Here is a 22,295-nt window from a genome sequence, read left to right as displayed (position 1 = left end):
AATTATGAATTATTTACTTCAATTTTTACTATTGATTTAATTATGTGTGCTGTGTGCGATTGTTTTTTACATAAGATTAATATTTCCAAAAAAAATATAAAAGTTACCTTTGCAAGTAATTTTCTAATGAAATAGTTGTTTGACATTTTCTTTCTTTGATTATAATATATATACTTGGATTGAAATTCATTTTAAAAGTAATTTATTAGAAAATTTATTTCAAAATCAAACCGATTTTGAACTAAGAAGAACCTATAGGTGCACTCAAGGCTGGTTAAACTATGAACCAGACAATTCAAACTCACTCAACAAGGCTAGAGTTTAAAATTATGTTCTTTAAACTTCACATATTGTTAGTAAAGGCATTTCATATTGCAGCAAAGAAAAGATACCAGGTTAAATTTATACATTTACAAATGTGAAGTAGCATGTAGAGAACTTTGGATGCAAGCACAAAATACAGGAAGATTCAAGAGTTGGAAATACAATAGTGAGAAGAATCATTGAACATGAACAACACCGTATCCTTGTATTCTCTTTCCTTATTCTTTCCTACTTTGACATGTTCTTCCGTGTCAAAAGTTTTGAGAAAGGAAGGAGAAACCAAAAACAATATCTCCCTTCTCACTTGATTGATGAAATACCTATTGAAACTTAATTATGCAAGGTGTATGCTTAAAAACCATAACTATCATTGAAGAGTAAATGCATAATGCTCATTGAATATCCTTTTTCATCATGGATTACACTTATTCACGAATCAAGTCATTTCATTATATCATTGCCTACAGATAGCAGTCAGTGATGAAACAACTTATTCTTTTTTTTAGTAAAAAGAAAGTTCTTTTTCACCACACGTGTTAAGAATTAAGATAAAGATTCAAAATTCATTCCAATTACAACTAAACAAGAAACCAAAAGTACTTCAAAACCTTTGAATCACTGAAGTAAGACTCAGTAAAATTGGACGCCACTCTGAAGAGTTGTCCTTCCCGCCTCCAGATGCATTTTAGTTAATGAGAGGATTGAAGTAAAGATGAGGAGATTGAAGATCATCACTTGGAAATCTTCGCAGCAAGTTCTCTCACCAGCTTAGCAGCTACCATGGCAGTCATTCCATCGACAGTATCACGTTGAGGGTTTAATTCAACCACGTCTCCAGCCACAACATCACCTTGAAGATTGTGCAGGATGTTGAGAACATCACGGAACGAAAGACCTCCTGGCTCTATGTGAGACACTCCAGGAGCAAAGGCTGGATCTAGACAATCCACGTCTATTGAGATGTATACACCTTTAACACCTTCTCCTAGTTTCTGCAAAAGAAAATCCTCAGGTTTACAAATCACAAAAGCACCAAATCTCAAAACAAAAGATGATATTAAATTCCATGACACAATATTTTTGCTTGAATAGGATCTCAGCCGAAACAAATGCATAGAAACCAACCTTGGAAATTGAAAGCATACATAGGATACAGAATGCAGAAGAATCAACCCTCCAATGATAGTTACAATTGTTATTATCATCAAATACGAAACAGTTCATCCAGGCCACGTAAAATGATTGAAATTTCTTATATTCAAAGATATTTCAGAGACAATGTCTACAGATACCCTTTCATTTGCAGAACACAATTTGATTCAGGTCCAGAGATACCTCTAAAAAACTGCTATACTTAGATGTTTCCTAAAGGTGACAACATTAAGATAGAATATTGATTAGTGCATAATTCCAACATGTATGACTATGCCTTGACACCAACCAGGTAGTCAAAATAGATGGAGAGATACATGAATTAATATGTAGGTGTGTTTGTGTTATATAAAAGAGGTAAAGAGGATAGAAATACCAGATTTTCTAAGAAGTGGCGATCTCTTGAAAATGTCCGCATCTCATATTGCTCAACTCCAAATTTTTTGGCTTGTGCACGCCCTTCAGCTGTTATTGATCTTATACCAACCTGAAATAGATTAATGAGTTAAAAGCAGCAAGAATACTAATGTATCATGCACAACATAGATGAAGAATGAAATATTTACCATCATCCATGAGGAAAATTGCATCAACTTAACTACCCAAACAAATTAACAACAAAATGTGCAGACTAAGATATAAGTCAAAGATTTATCAGATAAATTCAATCCAAGACACTAAATCATTTTGAGAGCATGGTTGAATATAATGAACTAATTTCAGCAAAGCATATTTTGCTTTGTAAAAGGTTCTAATGAATTCAACTAACAGTTCTATTTACTTTCTGGACAAGTTACACAGTGTTTCAGATAATCAATAATAGATCATAAGGGTGCAAAAAGGAATCATAACAATGGGAATTGGGAATTGGATTCCTTCGTTAGTGAAATCAGATACGTGAAGGATTAACCACATCATCCATATGTTCTACACCTAAATTGGTTGTCCTCTTTCAAGGGTTCTAGATGATTACATCTTGAGTCCTGATCAAGTTATATTTAACTTCCAAACAAAATCCCACCTATTATACGAAAAATAATCAGCCAAAATGCACAAATTAAGGTTAAACAAGATGTAAGTTATCGAAATGCCTTAACAAACTAAACCATTAATGTTACAAACATAAATCTGCAACGTTAAGGAATTGCCTGCAAAAGTCGTCGAACATAGTCGCCCTCCATGACTCGAGCAAAAGAAGAAGCATGTGAATAAATGTTTCCTTCAAAGGCATCATAGTTATCAGGATGGGCATCAAGATGAAGAACATCAACAGGTCCTCCAAGCTTCTCAGAGACAGCTCGGATAACTGGAAATGATATTGAGTGATCACCACCCAAAACTAAGGGGCGTAATGGATCCTGTAATAATGTAGAAACTATGAGAATTAAGCAACACAAAGTTCAAAAGAAAGTAATCAGATAAAGAATATGAGAAAAATATGAAAATTTGTTAAAAAGAATGCCATTATTTTCAAAAAAAAGCCCCAAAAACAAGTCAATTTTTTTGATAAAAAAATCCAATAATGAAATACAAGGACCTTCAAAGATTTTCTCTTGTCATGTTACACATGGATCCTTCCCTACTCACTCTTCATTTTAGAAAATCAGACCAGAGTATCTAGTTCTGTTTAAAGACCCATGTAAATGCAGTTTTCTATGACCAATATATTAAATTGATCAAACAATCCTTAATGACAGTGAGCTTTCAAAACTAATGCCAATATTAAACCTAAAACATAAGATAATAGTTTATAAGCAGTTACACCTGCATTTACATTACGAATGACCAGCTTATACAAACAGCTGTAGCATGTAGAAAGGGAGTGTCAGTTGTCCTCTACTGCAATTCCCTAATTATAATTTAATTAATTACAAAGTTCTCACAACGAAAATTGATAACAAGAACAAAAGATCAACATAGGAACATAAAGCATAAAAAGCCATTACCGACAAAGTGGTGGAACATGCAATCAATCTACCAATAAAAAGTAATCTGATACTAGAAAAGTAAAACACTTCAGATAGTTTTTCATTTCGTCACTTTTTTGCAAACTTTATAAAGTGTAAATCATTATGCACTGAAAATAATGAAGAAATAAGAACCAAAAACGGAGAAATGACATATACTGCAAGTTGCGGGTCATGTGATTTAATAATTCCAAATAATGTGACAGCATTCAAAACACAAGTTCACAAATTTAAAGTTTACCTCGTTCATCACTAACTTTACAGATTCACCAATTACATTCATTAATCTGTGATCATCTACCCCACAATCTCGAATTTCTTGAATTGGGACATCACCAACATCAGTAAGAACCCGTGCATCTTGTAACTCCTTGCCTGCATAATCAGAATCATTCTATTATAAGCTACTTATTATCATAATCTACCAGTAATTGCAGGCCAAAAACAATAATAATGAGGGCACTGTGAAGTAACATTGCCAGTGACATATATCCCATGAAATAAGTTGCTTCCATGGACATTGTAGATTCACAAACAAAGGATAATTAAATAGAGGTGAGCAGGCATCTTACACAACTCCATGCTATCCTAGGAAAAGGGAGGTAACATAAATTCGAACAACATAAAGAAATAACATCCATCATTTCAATTTCCAATTGGATGAGTTTAAATCTTCTATTAAGATAACTTGATTTAAATAACCAATTAGCATTTGAGTGAGTTTACAATGCAAACTTTAACATGTGCTAATACAGAAAACACTTCCAAAGACTTCTACTATCCACAGAAAACCATATGACTATATACCTTCTTCAGTTGTTGAGTTTGTGCTACCACACCAAATGGCCTCCCTAATGCGAGGAGGTGCAAATGCAGGTCCTTGTAGGAATGATGAATTATGTCCCAAAGGAACTCCAAGAAGAGATGAAGTTGCTTTAGCGCCTCCCAAAGCACGCACAAGTTCTCCCTGGAGAAAAAGAGAACTCTTACATTCACATTATTTTCATGCACAGCTCAAAATCACTGAAATAAAATATAAAATTGTGGAACAAAAGAAACAACACTAAAACAAACACAAATTCAGGAAAGAAGGATAAAAATAAAATGACATGCCTTTAGCTTTGCTCTTTCTCGAATAAGTGTAAGTGAAGCATCTATGACACGACTTTGGCCTTTCTCTAGCATAGCAGCAGATACTTTTGCTGCATTTAGTGCTGGCATGTAATGGATACCTCTGCGTACTATATTGGACATCTCTGTATCAAACAAAACAGAAAACAATTAATATATATAGAGGCCAATTATTTATGTACATTTTACTCATTACATACCAATGGATTTTTCTATTGAAGAGAACTGGACAGAGAAATTTGCAAATGTCAATTCAGACTTTAGTGTGTATTAGTGTCAATGACACTATACACATCCAGTATACAGAAATCCGTAGATGGAGGAACCATTAGGTTTTAGAGAATATTTTTAATTGAATTTTTAGTAAAAAATATAACACCGTATTTTCACTTTACTTTTTGTTCTCAAAAGTTTGTATAGGAGACAAAAAAAAGAGCAACTTATTAATATTTCATGTTAACTTGTACAAACTTTTGAACATGGGAAACAAAGTGAAAATGTGGTGAAATTTATGCAACTAAAGGTGAAATCAAATAAAAACAGAAAACATTTTCCCAGATCAAACCTCTTCTCAACCTAAAGCCCTAAACCGACAAACACAGACATGTGACTTAACCCCCCCCCCCCCCCCCGGCATACATCAGGCAATCCATTCAACCTTAATGTTGATCAGAATGCTTTTCTTTTATTCTTTCTCCGTCAATTATTAAAATCAAACATATTACATATTTAGTTGTTGACATTTATATTAACAAAAATTAACATGTAGAAGCAGGAAAATACACTAAAAAATCAGCAATACAGGGAAGGAAAACTGAGTAATTACATATGAATCATGTCCTCAAGCAATACATATGAAACCAACATGCAGAAACAAGCGATAGCATTTAAACAAAATATTCATTTTGCATTGTTGATGCAGTATATTGATTATACAAAATCATATGCTTTCAACTGCAAGTGTTATCAAAATCCATGTGAGTACAAGAACCAAGAGTTTTATATACAAGTACTCAAAATTTCTTTAACTTGAACTCTTCTTCCAGTAGAGTATAGGAATTCAAACTCCAACCTATGTAAGTATTCTCCAAGATTTACATGACATCATTAGATTCTTGAGGGCACCATGTATAAATTTTTCTCATGGAGAATCCTATAAACTTAGCCTTGAACAATAAAGTCATTCAGGATCATCTGACCCAGGATTTGATTCAACTAGAACAAGGACTGGCACCTTTCCAAGGGAGAAAGGTCGAAAGAAGATGTGGGAGGAGTTCCAATTGATGGGTTTCACACAAGGAGACAAGAAACGAGTGTACAAAGACCAAAGGAGGCATAAAAGTGATATTTTTGAAGGGTCTCCGAATCTGACTTTGCTTACAAACAGGATAAACATGGCTCAACAATGATCAATGAAAGGAAGCTCCATTTTCTGTTCTCTTATAGTGTACACATTTTCAAGGAGGTCTAGTATCAGAATCTGAGTTAGTTCCAAACAGAATAAACATAGCTTGACAGTGATCTATGAAAAAAAGTCTCAGTGCTAGCTCACTGACATGAACATGGTACCATACATTTTGCAAAAAAAATGAAAATAAATAAATTATAATGAATCAACTATTGAAGGTTTTACCTTTTCTCATTTGGGATAATTGAAAGGCAATAATAATAAGAAGAAGAGTAAAGTTGGTCCTCAGTATATAAATATAAATATAAATAAATATATATATATATATATATATATTATTAAAAAAAAAAGCTGGGAACAAAAAAAAATTGAAGTACACAGATAATGAGGGATTGAATATAGTTAGGGCGGATAAGAAGAAGAAGAAGACGAAGGGACTCACCGATACCCTTAATGAAGAAGATGAAATGTGGTTTTAGTTTGAGAAGGTGTAGAGTTTTTGCGTAACAGAGTGAAATTGTGATTTGTTCTTCTCACAGGTTGTGTTTTGTCTGGTGTGCAAGCACCGAACCAAATCTGTCAAATCATGACCAATGTTCTTGGTAAAATGATAAGTGTATTATTTTATAAACAAGATGTAGACACTTGTGCTAAGGGATGTGTTTCCATTCTCTATAATATCATATCATATAGAATTCGTAGTATTTTATTCTTTACATATTTTTATATTAAAATAATTATTTTACTAATTTTATGATTTTAAGTGATTCTTTTTTTAAATTTAATTGTTTTTTTAATATGATTTTTTTTCTAAAATTTAATTATCTTTTAAACTGAAATAAATATTATAACAAAAAAAATCATCTAAAAATTAAATATTATCAATAATAAAATTTTAAAAAAATATATTTAAATTACTTTTACAAATATAATAATAATAATAATAATAATAATAATTTTATTATTTTTTATCATAAAAAATAAACACACGTACACGTAGCTCATTAATAATAAAATGCATATGTTATGATAATAAAATATAGTAAAGTTATTATTATTATTATTACAAAATTAAATTTATAATTTTTATAATTTTATTATAATTTTTATTTATTTATTTTATAAATAATTTTACAATTAAAAAATTTTAACTTTAAAAAAAACGACCAAATAAAAAATGGTTAAATTAAAAAATATTACTTAAAAGTAAAATACTTGTTATAATTTCAAAAACCATTTTTATTTAAAGAATAAAATTAAAAAACATGGACACCAAAACATACAATCTTCACAGATATAGATTTACGAACTATATATCGACAACTTATTAAAGAATAACTTATTAAGTTAATTATTTATTATTAAAGAATGATATATTAATTTAAAAAATTTTAAATAAATAAAAAAAATTAAGGAATAACCTATTAAAAAATAACTTATTCATTTAATTATGTATTACTAACGAAAAAATATTAAAGATTAACTTATTAATTTAATAATTTGTTAAATGATTAATTAATAAAAATTACAAAATTAAAAACTAAAAAAATAGTATAGAAATATATTTTATTTTTAGGGCAAATAAATTTAAAAAAAAATGAATAAAATAATAAAATAATTTTTATGTACATGTGCAAAATAAATATAAATAACAAAATTAACAATGTAAAATGGCTAAAAAACAATTTTTTTAAATATTTATCAACAAAGCAAGATAAGTAATAAAATAATTTTGTTAGTATATTTTTTTTCTTATATTGTATTAAATATAAACACATGCATTATTATCATAACTAATAATTTTACACCACTTAGAAGTGGAAGCCAAAAGCGATTTAAATATTTTTTTTCTCTCTACTTTATGTTTTTTTATGATAAAATCATGACGGAATTTCCATCTCTAAAATAAATAATATATCGATTACTTGGTGATTGACCATGACATGGACTAGGACTTAGGTTCACTTAGGTATTTATTTGTAAACTAATTTCCATATGTGATATGTTTTTTAGCTTTACATAGTTTTTATTCTTTTGAAGAAAAAGTAGAGTTAAAAACATTTTTAAAGAAACATCTTAAAAAATAATCTCCTGTGTTTCTTTGGGATAAATGATTTGAGGGAAAGGGAGAGAAAGAGATTTGAAGGATTAGAGGGTGAAATTGGTGTTTTTCTTTTAAGATATTTGAGAGTGATTCTAGAATGGATTAGAGAGTGAAATTTATGAAAGTTTATGAATGAATTCACTGGTGTGACATATTAAAAAAACTATTAATAGATAAAAAAAGTTAAATTATCAAAATGTTCCTATTGTTAAAAGTAATATAAAATAATATATAAATTATTTAAATTTATTTTTAGGTTTAATCATGCCTTTGGTCCTTATTTTCGTAGCGAAATATCAATTTGCTCCCTCTATTTTTTTTCCATCTCAATTTGGTCCCTATTTTGGAAATTTGATCTCAATGTAGTCTTTTCCGTTAGTGATACAATAACAGCGTTAGATGGGGTGTCACGTGTCAGTTCCTCGATTTTTTGATTTTTTTTTATATTTTTTTCATTTTTTTTTTATTTTTTTATTTTTTAAATTAAAAAAAAAATTGTCACTTGTCAAGCTGTCATCGTGCCACGTGGCAGTGATAGAGTGATGTGGCAATGACAATGACAAGTGTCACTATTATGTCAGGTGTCATTTTCTCAGTCTCAATTTGGTCCCTATATTCTAATTTTTATCTCAATTTAGTCCCTATTTTTGTAAAAATAGTCCAATTTCGTCCCTCTCCAAATTGAAACAAAAATTATTTTTTATATAAATGTTATACAAATATTTTTCTTAAATTTGATATTTTTATTCAAATTGATATTTTTATTATATATTTTTAACATAGCTAAGTTTATTTAAATTTATGTTTCACATTCAACTTTATTTTCAAATTTTAAGTTTATATATTTTTTATTGTTACATGAACTAGATTATTTATGAATTTATTTTCTATTAACAACTTTAAAACAATTTTAAATAAAGTTAAATGTAAAATATTAATTAAATGAACTTAATTTTGTTAAAAATATTTACTTGAAATATCAATTTTGATAGAAATATTTGTGTACATTTATATAAAAATTAAATTTGATTTCAATTTGAAGAGTGACAAAATTGTTAAATTTTTACAAAATTGGGATTGAATTAAGACAAAAATTAAATTAAAGGGATGAAATTGAGAAAGTGGAAATGACATAAGTGACACATGTCATTGTCACTGTCACATCACTTTGTCACTGTCATGTGGCACGATGATAGCTTGACACATGGCAAATTTTTTTTTTTTAAATTCAAAAAAGAAATTCAAAAAAAATTGAGAAATTGACACGTGACACCTCATTTAACACTGTTACTGTACCACTAACGGAAAGGACTACATTGAGATCAAATTTCCAAAATAGGGACCAAATTGAGATGGAAAAAAATAGAGGGACCAAATTGAGATTTCGCTACGAAAATAGGGACCAAAAACAAGATTAAACCTTATTTTTATAAACTTTATTGAATGATTGAAATTAAAAAAAAATATTTATAAAAGAATGAATAACACAATACATTTATTTGGTATGAAAATAAATTTAATATGTAGGTGAAAAATAATTTATTTACATGGAGATTTAATTTTATTTTTTTAATAGTATTTTTAAAAGTAATAATTTTTTATTATAACCATAATAAAATTTTATTTGTGTTATTGATTTTTATTACATTGTTTTCATAATAAGGAGAAATGACTAAATTACGTGCGCACAAAAAAAAAAACTGAAATATGAGGATGTAATCTTGTAAATTGTTGTATGTCATCCTCTAACATTATCATGCATCATGCACGTATGGGATTGCATTTGGAATGAATCCCCTTAGTGAATATGATACCATACATTATGAAAAAGAATAAAATAATAATAACAATGAATCACCAATTAAAGGTTTTACCCTTTTTTCATTTGGAGTAATTGAAAGGCAATAATATTAAGGTTTAATCACATGGAAGGTAAGGTCCCTGTTTTCGTTACAAAATCTCAATTGGGTCATCAACTTCTAAGTTATCCCAATTGGGTCCTATTTTTGAAAATTTGTTCCAATTTGGTCTTTTCCGTTAAGGCATCATTGACGACGTTAACTGTGTGTCATGTGTCAACTCGTGTTTTTTTTTATTTTTTTATTGAAAAAACAGCTGACACGTGTCAAATTAGGGTTTTGTCACGTGTCAACTTTTGATTTTTTAATTTTTTAAAATTTTTAAATTAAAAAAACTACCACGTGTCAAAATATGGTTTTACCACGTGTCAATTATTTATGTGAAAAATCTCAATTTGGTTTCTGTATTTGTCATTTTGTCTCAATTTAGTCATAATGTTTTTTAAAGTGGAGTAATTTCGTCCCTCCAAATTAAGACCAAGTTTATCTTTTATATTAATATTATAATTATATTTTTATTATAATGGATATTTTTTAACTAAATTAAGTTTATTTAAATTTAAATTTTGCATTGAATTTTGTAACTTATATAAAACTATTTTAAAATTTTATATTTGAATTTATAAAGTTGTTTAGAAATTATTAAAACAAAATTTTTAAATAAAGTTCAATGCAAAATTAAAAATTAAATAAAATTAATTTGGTTAAAATTATCTATTATAATATTGATATAAAAGTTAAATTTGGTCTCAGTTTGGAAGGGATGAAAATACTTCAGTTTACAAAGAGATGAAGACTAAAGTGAGACAAAATAACAAATATAAGGACCAAATCGAGATTTTTCACATAATTAATTGACACGTGGTAGAACCATATTTTGACACATGACAATTTTAAAAAGAAAAAAAAATCACAAGCTAACACGTAGTAAAATCTTAATTTGACATGTGTCATATATTTTTGTAAGAAAAAAAAAGTAAAAAAAATAATAAAAATCACGAGCTGACACGTTATACACGATTAACATCGTCAATGATTAAAACAAATTTTTAACAAATAGGAACCAATTAAAATAATTTAAAAGTTAAGAACTCAATTAAAATTTTATAACGAAAACGGAAGCTTTGATTAAACCTAATATTAAAAAGTGAGAAGAAAAAAATAAGTAACTCAATGAATTGTGGTTTTTAGTTTGAGAAGGTTCAGAGTTTTTGCCTAACTGAGTGAAATTGTTGTGCTTTTTCTCAGGTTGTGTTTTGGTTTGTGTTCAAGCACCCAACCAAATCTGCCAAATCACCACCAAGGTTCTTGCATCAATTACCTCTATATAAAAATTCCTCTCTTATTTATTTTCTGATTTTACCATTAAATATTTTGTTTAAATTAAAATAATTATTTTATTAATATAATTTTTAAGTGATCGTTTCTTTAGATTTAATTATTTTTTCATTTGATCACTTAATATTTCCTTATTCAAATTTTCTTTACAAAACAAATAAAAATGATCAACAATAAAATTTTAAAAAAATTATATTTAATTTCATAATTACAACTAGTAATAATAAGGTGTTGTCGCGCCTATGTATTCGCATTTTTTAATTTTTATAGAAATTTAAATTAAGATCAATTAAAAATATATAATCAATAAAAATAATTGTTAAATGTAAAATTAGAAAAATAAAATATGTATACAAAATAAGTTTTTAAAATAACGGTTTAAGACAATAGAAATTTTTAGAATAACGATTAAAAGTAAATTATTTATAAAATAATTAATTTTTAAAATAATAAAGGATAAAATTGAAATAACAAAATGTGAACACAAAAGAGTATATCTCTTTATATATCATTGGACATGTCAAAGTAGCTCACGGTTAAAACTCATTTTGACATTTCTATATATCGTTATAAATAACAAAAATAATAACAATTTAATTATTTTTTATTATCATACAAGCACATGGACTAATACATGGACTTTTACTATTAGTGTGATAAAGTGAATTATTGTATAAAAAATTAGAAAAATTATTTATTTTGTTGACACTTTTTAGCCATTTAATATTATTAATTATATATAGGGTTAAATATATTTTTTGTCCCTAAAGTTTAATTAAATTTTGAATTCAGTCTCTGTTTAAATTTTGTTGAGTTGTTTACACTGTTTAACACAATTTCGCTTCAATGTTAACTCAAATATTATCATAAAATTTGTTTAAAATGTTAAATGAACTTAACAAAATTTGGTAAAAAAAACTAAATTCACGCATTTTTAAAGAGAAATGACTAAATTGGTCAAAAATTTTAAATTTGAGAAAAAATAGTTAAAAAAACATTTTTAAAGAAAATTCTTAAAAATAACATTATATTTTATAGATAAAAAAGTGGGCAGAAGAAAAATTAAGTAAGACAACGTTTAATGATACAATAGATCCCGTTTCGAAGCGTATTTAATTAAGGTTTTCATATAAAAAATATCACTTCTAATGTTAATCATCCAATGTTAATAATAAGTATGAGTGGAAAAAAAAAAAGTGCTCAGAAGAATATTAATCATCCAATGTTTTAGAAGATGAAAGTAATCGACTCATTACAGCACCATTGAAATGTGCACCAGCCGGGAATCGAACCCGGGTCTGTACCGTGGCAGGGTACTATTCTACCACTAGACCACTGGTGCATTTTGATAGTTCAAACATAAAGGTTTTATATAGAGTAAACTATTCATGTTATTTGTTGACACCCAAAAAACCCCAGCAGTAGAGAGGTTTCTGGAAAGGTATACGTGTACTTTATATGTGTATTGTTCCTACCAGATAAATATATATTTAGGAGAAACACAAATTATATATGAATTAGTATATTTGATAACGGATAGATGAAACATTCCTTTAGTTTTTGTAATTAGTATATTTGATAACAGTTTCTTCCTTTTGCATTCCTAGAACTTCTCATTTTCTCCTTTTAGATTGTGTTTAGGGTTTAGAATGTGAAAATAAAAACAACTTTTGAATTGTAGTATTTAGAAACTAAAAATATAAAAGTTTAAAATGATTTAAAATAAAATAGTTTTTAGATTATATACACGGAAAGTTATTTTTGATTTTTTTTTATTGTACAATCCAAAAATCACTTTTGACAAAAAAGAAGTTATTTTTTACTTTTGGATTCTATGATTAAGAATGGGTTAAATCGAAATTATATTTATATGACGATACAAGAAATAATATGTGAAAGTATATAAGAAGAAGTTGCCTTGTTTATACATGTACAGTGATGTCCGTTACTTTCTTTTCTTAATTTGTTTTAAATTTTTATAATTTTTTATTTTTAAGAATTATTTATATATACATATAAATGAATATTTTATATTAAAAATATATATATTCATGTAAAATATTTTCTAAACTTTTAATTAATTAGTAAATATTTTTAATTAAATAAATTAAAATAATTATTACATTTACATGTTAAATTATTTTATTGTAATTAACGATTGAAATTTAATTTGTAAATGTTATTATATATATTTAATCTTTTAAAAAATATAATATAGAAAAGTTAATTTTTTATATTATTTTAATTTTAATTTTTAACTTTAAAAAAGGACAATCAAGTTGATCCGTATTTTGTTCCATCATATTAATGAGCTGGATGGGCCGAGCCAAAACAAGCTGACGGGTCGGGCTAAAAAGGATTGTCGGGCCAACCCATTGGGCTTAACCCATTTTGTCACTCCTATAACAAATGGAGAATTTCTTCTCGCATCCATATATTTTTTTAAATTCCAATTATACATCTGCTGTAATTATAATTTCGGATTCTGCAATTCATAGATATTTCAGATTGTACAATCCGTAATGCAAAATTACATTTATGATTGTACAATGCACAATGCAAACTTACATTCCGGATTGTACAGTTCGTAATGCAAATCTACATTTTGGGTTGTATAGTCCGTAATGCAAATTTGCATTTTGGATTGTATAATCTTTAATGCAAATTTACATTTCGAATTGTACACTTTGTAATGTATAATTAAGTTCTGGATTGTACAATCCGGAGTGCACACATATTGTGAAATCCTTAACTTACATTTCACGTCTTTCATAATTGATTTTCATATTCTTCCTTACACTTCATGTTATAATGATATTTCCATTTGTTTTAATGGACACTTGTGAAAATGATGGGGATGAAGGAGGAGGTTATAAGACCCGGGAAAAATAATTATATTTATAAGGGATAATTGGATGTGAGGAATATTAATTGAATTAATACGTAAGGTCATAAACAAATGTGAAGAGCATTTCAACTAGTTAGAGTCTTGTCATGAGTTATTGGTCATTGGTTTGATTCCTTATGTGTGCATTTGAAACAAATATTATTTTTTACCCTATTTTATAATCGTGTAGAGATGATTACGTTGTTTATGTGTGTATAATTTTTGGTAAACTTCATGGTGCCTTGGGAGGTGGCAACTTGAGGCAGATGCATTGTATGGTACGAGCTTAAGAAAAATTGTGCAATCCAAGAAAATAAATTTTATTATTATTTTTATTGCCTATGAAGGGTAAACAAAGAGTTTTTATCTAAGTTAAAAAATTTGGGACTTGAGAGAGAGAGAGAAAGGAAACATGAGATTTGGGGAGAAAAAGTGAGAGCATAATTCCTTGTGTGAATGTGAAGAGTAAGGAAAGGGTAGAACAAAGCTAAGGTGGTCTCATTGCAGGAATTTCGGTTAAAGGGTGTTAAGCCTTGTTCTCTTTGATTCTAGTGTGAACGTGTGTTTGGGGTTTAGCTTTTCACAATGGAACTGTAAGGGAAAATACTTTATTCTGATTTTTTTTGCATTGTTTGGTGATGGAGTATGGCGTAATGTGATGTTTCATTGCCTTGAGAATGGTTAACCTTGATGAAATGAGTGAAAATTTTAATAGGACGAATTTTTACTACTATGTGTATGTGTTCATGGTGTTAATGGGTTTATTATTTTTGTCATTTTGCAAAATTATGATAATATGGTGGAGGTAATAGTTATGTTCAGTTTATTTTCATTTTATGGAATTGATTTTTGGTGGAGAAGGAGACTATTGATGGTAAGTTGAACAAATTCCTTGTAGATTGGTTGTGTTGAATATGTGTTCAAATGAGATGAAAAAATTCACTACATGTGGCATGTTGATTTTCACGTTGATGATAATGAGTGGATGGCTATGAACTGGGCATATGGCATCTAAGATAATTTTCTTAATTTTTGATATTGAGAATTAGAGGAATGATGCAAAAGAGAAAAATGGGTTAAGTTTTTTTGTTGAAATTGAATTGAAGTTGAGAATTTGTTTTGGAGTGAACATTGGTCAAATCGGGTTAAAACTTTATGAAGATAAAATTAGATGGCTTATGGTGTGCAAATGTTATATTAAATGTTTTTTCGGTGTAGTACAAATTCAGTAAAAATTCATGATGTTGTATCAATGAGTGGTTGGGTTAGCAATTAATTGAATTGGTGTGTTGCAATGGTGAGTTAGGTTCATGAAGTGGAAGGTTGGGAAGCAAGGAATGAAATTCTATGAAGTTTGGTGTATGATGAATGAGTTTTGATGTTCCTTTACAATTGTATGTCTTTAAAATGACCAAAGTAGGTGTAATTACGTTGTTTCTTGTATTTCTTTACACAACATGGACCCCCAGGCGCTGGCTTCTTTTCGCCAGGTCCCGAGTCTCGGGGTTTGGTTCCGTCAGGCGTTGGTTTCCTACCATTGCGCGCTAGGTCTCTAGTTTATGGGTGCCATGCATCATTGATTTTCTCGCATGTGCAGTTTTCGTAAAATTGCATCTCCCAGTTCGTTAATCGTCATATTGAGCTGGAATTTTGATAGTTGGTTCATAACATGTTGTTCTTTAGTTTGAACAGTGTGATATTAGTTTTAAGGTTTGTAGTTGAAGATATTGTTACGCATGATTGCTAGTTTTTCATGGTTGTATTGTGTTAATATTTTGTTGTGATAGATTGTGATAGACTTTATTTGCAATATATTGGATGTTGGGCCTGATGATTGGTGTATGTTAAATACAATGATGAGTATTGCATGATATCAATGTGTTGTGATACATGTGATGATGAAGTCTTGATGTGCTTGCGTGTTATTGATCATGAATGCGGATAATCATGTGATTGTTGATTTATGTGTGTCATGATGAGAAGTATATGTGCGTATGTATGGAATGGTATGATGTGGCATGATATGATATCATGATGAGTTGAGATGTATTGATGATGTGATTATATATTGCATGAATGAGCATACATATGTGGTGGGACACTATGAATTTTGTGATAGTTGTAAAGCCATAATTGTTCTTTTACCCATAGGGATTTGTCGAGTGAGAGTAAAAAAGTTTCGTTCTTCCATAAGTCTTTAACATGAGCTTAGTAAGAGTACTCTTATCCAAGGCTTTGTCGAGTTGGTGGGTTACTAGTAAGTCTATGGGAAGCAAGGGAAATGAATTTTCCAAGAAATGTTGGTGCGCAGGAAGGGTATAATAGTTGGTTATGAGAGAATATCATACATGAAGGTGAAGATGGAGGTGAGAGAAGATGAGGTGGAGTTAGAGGTGGAAGAAGAAGATATGGTGGAAGTGGAGGGGGAAGAAGAAAATGGGGTGGTGGAGGAAAGTATGGATATGTTGTGGGGATGAGAGAAGAAGATAAGGACTAGTTTGACTTTTTACCTTACTTATAGAGGTGCAATAAGAAAACATGAGGGTGCAAGAATAAATTTCCTAACAAATGAAGTGGATGTGGGTTAAATATATTTTTTAGTCCCAACGGCAAAATTAGAATTTTGATCCCCTAACAAATTGGAATTTTTATCCAATTGAAACACATAATGAAATGAGACATTTATACCGTGTGGAGAGTGACAATCCTTTTACATAAACCTTAACACCTTTTTGGGCCAAGTCAAACATATAAGTCCAACTCCCTCCAACATCCACAATCCAATAACAACAGACGCCTTCTCCCTGCACCTCTAAGGCTTCTTCAGTACCCCCCAAATTTACCATTATAGCCTTAATTAATTTGTAGGTGAAAGTGAGTGAAAACGGTGGAAGAGTAGTAAATGAAATTTACTGCGTCAACTTGTCTCTGCACCCCGAAATTATTTCATACCTTCATTATGTCTGTTTCTTCCTGTTTGTTCTCTGTTTCTTCTCCATTCTCATTGTGGTCCACTGCCTTCATTTTAATTTTCTCTGCTTCATTCTCTCGTGGTGGTCCCTGGTCCGAGGTTTGTGTGTTCACTTTCATTAATTTTATTTTTGAAAGCTCTCTTCTTTATTCTCTCATTGTCACTGTCCTCCATTCTCTTCTGTGCTTGAAGGTGTTTCTTGTGAGTTCCCTGTGCTTGAAGGTCCTCCATTCTCTCCTCTTATCTTTTCTGCAGGTTAGCCTCTTCGAATTTGATTTGAATGGTTGGAATGTTAATATTAGTTTTGCATTTTTTTTCCTTTTTATTCTGTGAAACAGATTTCGTTATACGTTTCAAGAAAAAGCGAAATGGATTTCAAAATCCGTTTGAAAAAAAACATGAAACTTTATGAAACGAATTTTGGAATCCGATTCATACTTTCTGAAACGGATCACGTATTCCATTTCTGGAAAAAAAAATTTAAAATTTGTGAAACGGAATTTGTAATCCGTTTCAGAAAAGTATGAAACGGATTTCGAAATCTGCTTCATAAGTTTCCATGTCTTTGTTTTATGAAATGGATTTTGGAATCCGTTTCATACTTTTTTGAAATGGATTACGAATTCCGTTTCACAAATTTTAATTTTTTTTTTCAGAAACGGAATACGTGATCCGTTTCAGAAAAGTATGAAACGAATTCCAAAATCCATTTCATAAAGTTTCATTTTTTTTTCAAACGAATTTTGGGATCCGTTTCATACTTTTCTGAAACGGATCACGTATTCCGTTTCTTGAATTTTTAAATGCAGTTTTTGAAATTTTTAATGAAGGGTTCTTGACGTTTTATTAACCATAATCTTTTGTTTTCGTTATAAAATAGAATAATGTTGCTTATGTGTTTATGTGCGTGTTGATTGTGGATTTAGTGTGTTGGTATTGAATGTGGATTTATTGTATTGGTGAGTGAGTGCAGTGGTGTGTGCGAGTTTGTGAGTGAGTGTATATTGTGTGCTTGAGTGAGGTGAATTTTTGAATGTGAATCATGCAATCAGTTTTGAATATCACCACCATGCAATCAGTTTTCAATGTGAGTTTTTGAATGTGAATTGACCGAAACAGTTTTGAAATTGATTAAACGTTGGCAAAATTTCTGTATCACTTCGTGTTTGTCTGAGAACTTTGGATCTGTACGAGAACTTTACTTTGCATATGTAATGTGTGTCGTGTAATAGGTGAGACACTCGATTGAGGTGTCGTGTTGCATTCTTTTCTCTGATACCTGTTGCATTGTTTTTTAATATTCTTATTTGTTATTATGTGGTTGCCCTAGATGGGGTTGTTTGACGTATTAAAATATTTTATTTTTTTATTATAGCTCATTATGGAAGATCATCATTTTAGTTATTTGAGTTTCTTGGATTCTTAAATGGATTCTTAAGTGGATTCTCAACTAAATTGTAGTCTCATGTCAGACTTTTCTGATTTTGTTCATGATATCTGCGAACAAGATTATACATCTCATTTTACAACCGATGATATCTTGCCAACACGTGAAGATTTAATTAAGTGGGTTAGAGGGATTGCTTATAATCTTGGATTTGTTGTTATTATTCTAAGATCAGATAAATATAATGACAACCAGGAAGAAAGACCCATGTATTATTAAGTTGTGAAAGAGGTGGAAAATATAGAAAATACAAATGTGATGCAGAACCGAGTTTATCTGGGACAAGAAAATGTGATTGTCCCTTTAGATTGAGAGGGAGACCCATCTCTCAAGGGGAGGGATGGGTGTTGAACGTAAAATGTGGTTACCATAATCACGATGTCTCATCTACTCTAGTTGGTCATTCCTATGCGGGTATGTTGAAGTCTACTGAACAGTTGTTGCTTGTTGATATGACTAAAAGTCAAGTAAAACCTGCAAATATACTTCTCACTCTCAAAGAAAAAGATGAGTGTAATGTTACAACTCTAAAGCAAGTGTATAATGCAAGATATAGGTACAAACGTTCAGTAAGAGGTTCAAGGACTGAGTTACAACAGTTAATGTTGATGTTGGAACGTGATCACTACATCCATTTTAGTAGATGTCTTGATGAATCTGATGTGGTTAGCGATATGTTCTGGACCCATCCTGATGCTGTGAAGTTGTTAAATTCATTCAATATTGTGTTCTTAATGGATAGTACTTACAAAACCAACAAATATTGGTTGCCATTGCTTGAGATTGTTGGTGTGACCTCAACAAGATTAACTTTCTTAGTCGCGTTTGCATTTTTATCTAGTGAAAAGCAAAATAATTTCATTTGGGCTCTTGAAAGGCTAAGAGGTATGTTTATGACGTCTGAGGGTGGTCCACAAGTCATTGTAACCGATAGGGATCTGGCTCTAATGAATGTTGTTGGCATTGTGTTCCTTGAGTGTTATCATGTTTTATGTCATTTCCATATTCAAAAAAATGTGCAGGAAAAGTGCAAAATGTTAGTGAATTCTGTTGATTCATGGGATGTTGTACTGCAAGCCTGGGAGAATGTCATGGACTGTGAAGATGAATTAAAGTTTAATGATTGTGTTAATCGTCTTGAGCTTGTTTGCCAGTCATGGCCTGTATTCTTTGAATATGTTAATGACTCGTGGATCTTTCCTTACAAGAAATTCTTTGTGAAGGCATGGACGAACAAAGTTATGCATTTAGGAAATACAACATCAAATAGGTATGTTTGCATTTTGCTATTAATTAATTTTTTTTATTAATGGTTTATATGATTTCCTTGTATAAATTGTATTAGGGTTGAGTCTGCTCACTGGAGTCTAAAGAAAGTTCTTGGAAGTAGTATGGGAGACCTTTGTTCGTGTTGGGATGGAATTCACAACATTATTATCTTGCAACATAACAAAATTAAGGCGTCTTTTGAAAGAAGTATAAATCTGATCACTGACTCTTACAAGGCATTGAGTTATAGAAGATTAGTGGGAAATATTTCTAGATGTGCCTTAGAACTCCTTGCTCCAGAGTTGGAAAGAGTAAAGAAGATTGGATTTGATACTAGTCGTTGTGGTTGCATTCTCAAACAAACTTATGATCTTCCATGTGTGTGTTAATTAACACGATATGATCTTGGGATGATTCCTCTCCAAGAAATTCATGTCATGTGGACCAGGTTGAGCTTCTCAAATGTGTCGTCTTCACAATCCGAAGGGCAATTATCTATTCAGAGGGAGATTGATCTACTGCTTAATCTTTTCAAAGAAGTTGACATTGTAGGAAAAGTCACCATCAAACATAAATTACTTGACATAGTTTGCCCTTCAATGACATCAATGTTATCGTCATCGAGTAAAGTTAAGACGAAAGGTGCACCTAAGAGTCATCGATCAAAGAAGTCAACCAAACGTGATCCCTCATATTTTGAGCATGTGGACGCCTTCATTGAGTCATCAAGACAAGACACATGTGTTGCAAAAATAGAAAACAACCTGAAGACCAAAGGTGTAATTCAAGAAAAAGTAATACCCATGCTAGAACAGTTCAATCATGTTTTTCATCCTTATATACTGGATGTTGTAGATGTTGTGGCGGATGGTCATTGTGGATATAGATGCATTGTTGCATTGTTGGGTATGGGTGAGGAGTCATGGCCTCTAATCAGACATGATCTATACAAAGAACTTAGTCAATGGCGAGATGAATATGCAACATTATTTGGAGGCTATGATTGTCTGGAAGAACTGAGAAAGTCTTTGCTAGTTCATTCACTATCAGGGGTATAACTTCTACACACTAATGTTGAAATTTATGTATTAAAAGTTTTTTATGATTTTGTTTTATTATAATCTAATTAATTATATACAGGCTAATCGAGACAAGTGGATGACTATACCAGACATGGGGTATGCGATTGCTAATCGATATAATGTAATCCTCGTGTGCTTGTGATCAGTTCAGAATTTGACGATATTCCCACTTCGTACATCCCCACCTATTTCGCAAAGTCAACATCGACTAATTTGTATCGGACATGTTTACAGTTCTCATTTTGTGCAGGTATATATGTGTGTGTGTGTATATATATATATATATATATATATATATATATATATATATATATATATATATACAGATAATTTTTTTAAAAGAAATTTATTTCTTTATTGACTAATTGCATATTTACAGGTTCGTCTACAAGAAGGTTGTCCATTACCGACAGTGAATATCATATCATCTAGCAATTGTTACCCAAAGGCAAAAGGGTGGGCATCATTTTATAGAGATAGGATGCAGGCATTCCTAGATTTACACGTAGTGGATCGTAGTTATGTAGATCTCATGGAAGACTGATATTTGTTAATTGTATTAAATATTTGACTGTTGTAGTTTGTAATTATTTTACTAATATATAAAATTCTAACTCCTCTGGCCAAGGGACATATATATTTTGGCCTTATTACTAACATTATAACTTAATATAAAATCCCATATATAGATGAAATAAATTAATATAAAATCCAATAAAAATGTAAATTGTAACATCAAATACAAATAAATAGTAAATCGACTATCCAGACGTAGATGGTCGTCGACCTCGAACTCTATGTCCTCCTCTAGTCTCTTCCTCTTCAACGCCATTACGAGCCATCTGCAATAACTCATGCGTGCGATCCCAAGCAATTGTGCCTTCAGTTATAGCGGAAATAGCGCGTCCAGTGACATAACGTATGGCACGGGGTTCGGTCTCCACATATGTATCCTATAATTGCTTCCTTCCCAATGTAGGGAAGTGCTCGTATATCCAAGCCTGTATCAAATAACATTTCATTTAACTATTGTGATATAAAACAAAAAACAAGTAAAACATTGAATAAAATGTAATATAAATGGGTACCTGTAGAAGAGGTAGATATCCAACTAATTGTTTTGTATTTGCAAAGCTGGCATCTCCTAGCTGCTCATATAAGTAGACAAGAGCAGCAACTCCCCAAGCATATCTACGACATGTCGGGAGATCTCTAAATAGCTCGAGATAATGTGTACGAACATAGGTGGCGCTTTTATTAGCAAATATCGTGCACCCTACAAGGTACAAAAGATATGCACATGCAGCAAACTCCCATAACTCGTTATCACAACAGCTATCATACAACTCTCTCAAC

At 30.3% G+C, this 22,295-nt stretch overlaps 2 protein-coding genes, 1 non-coding gene and 1 pseudogene across 3 annotated transcripts; 1 reads left to right on the top strand and 3 right to left on the bottom strand.

Annotated features, from left to right (window-relative positions):
• Positions 1 to 694: 694 nt before the first annotated feature.
• LOC114167493 (arginase 1, mitochondrial) lies at positions 695 to 6,586 on the bottom strand. The gene is made up of 7 exons (XM_085668367.1): positions 6,425 to 6,586; positions 4,553 to 4,699; positions 4,251 to 4,406; positions 3,685 to 3,818; positions 2,625 to 2,834; positions 1,853 to 1,963; positions 695 to 1,316 (listed from the first exon to the last, which is right to left on the bottom strand). The coding sequence occupies exons 4-7, from the start codon at positions 3,724 to 3,726 to the stop codon at positions 1,056 to 1,058; spliced, it is 624 nt and encodes a 207-aa protein (XP_085524493.1). The 5' UTR covers positions 3,727 to 3,818; positions 4,251 to 4,406; positions 4,553 to 4,699; positions 6,425 to 6,586; the 3' UTR covers positions 695 to 1,055.
• Positions 4,243 to 4,697, bottom strand: LOC146883274 (arginase 1, mitochondrial pseudogene; annotated as a pseudogene).
• Positions 6,587 to 12,554: 5,968 nt separating the features above from the next.
• On the bottom strand, positions 12,555 to 12,625 carry TRNAG-GCC (transfer RNA glycine (anticodon GCC)). Its single transcript has one exon. It is a non-coding gene; the product is annotated as a tRNA-Gly (tRNA).
• A 3,842-nt stretch (positions 12,626 to 16,467) lies between these two features.
• On the top strand, positions 16,468 to 21,483 carry LOC114165527 (uncharacterized). Its single transcript, XM_085667497.1, has 7 exons — positions 16,468 to 16,624; positions 17,334 to 17,396; positions 18,614 to 18,797; positions 18,896 to 19,858; positions 20,306 to 20,909; positions 20,998 to 21,060; positions 21,319 to 21,483. Exons 1-7 carry the CDS (start codon positions 16,468 to 16,470, stop codon positions 21,481 to 21,483), a joined length of 2,199 nt encoding a protein of 732 aa, XP_085523623.1.
• The last annotated feature ends 812 nt before the right edge of the window (positions 21,484 to 22,295 follow it).

This window comes from Vigna unguiculata, chromosome 10, assembly GCF_037176805.1.
Source record: "Vigna unguiculata cultivar grain cowpea cultivar isolate G323 ecotype 2 chromosome 10, ASM3717680v1, whole genome shotgun sequence".
Classification (NCBI taxonomy): Eukaryota; Viridiplantae; Streptophyta; class Magnoliopsida; order Fabales; family Fabaceae; genus Vigna; species Vigna unguiculata.
The sequence above is the reverse complement of the archived record's forward strand: the minus strand, read 5'-3'. Positions and strand labels throughout refer to the sequence as shown.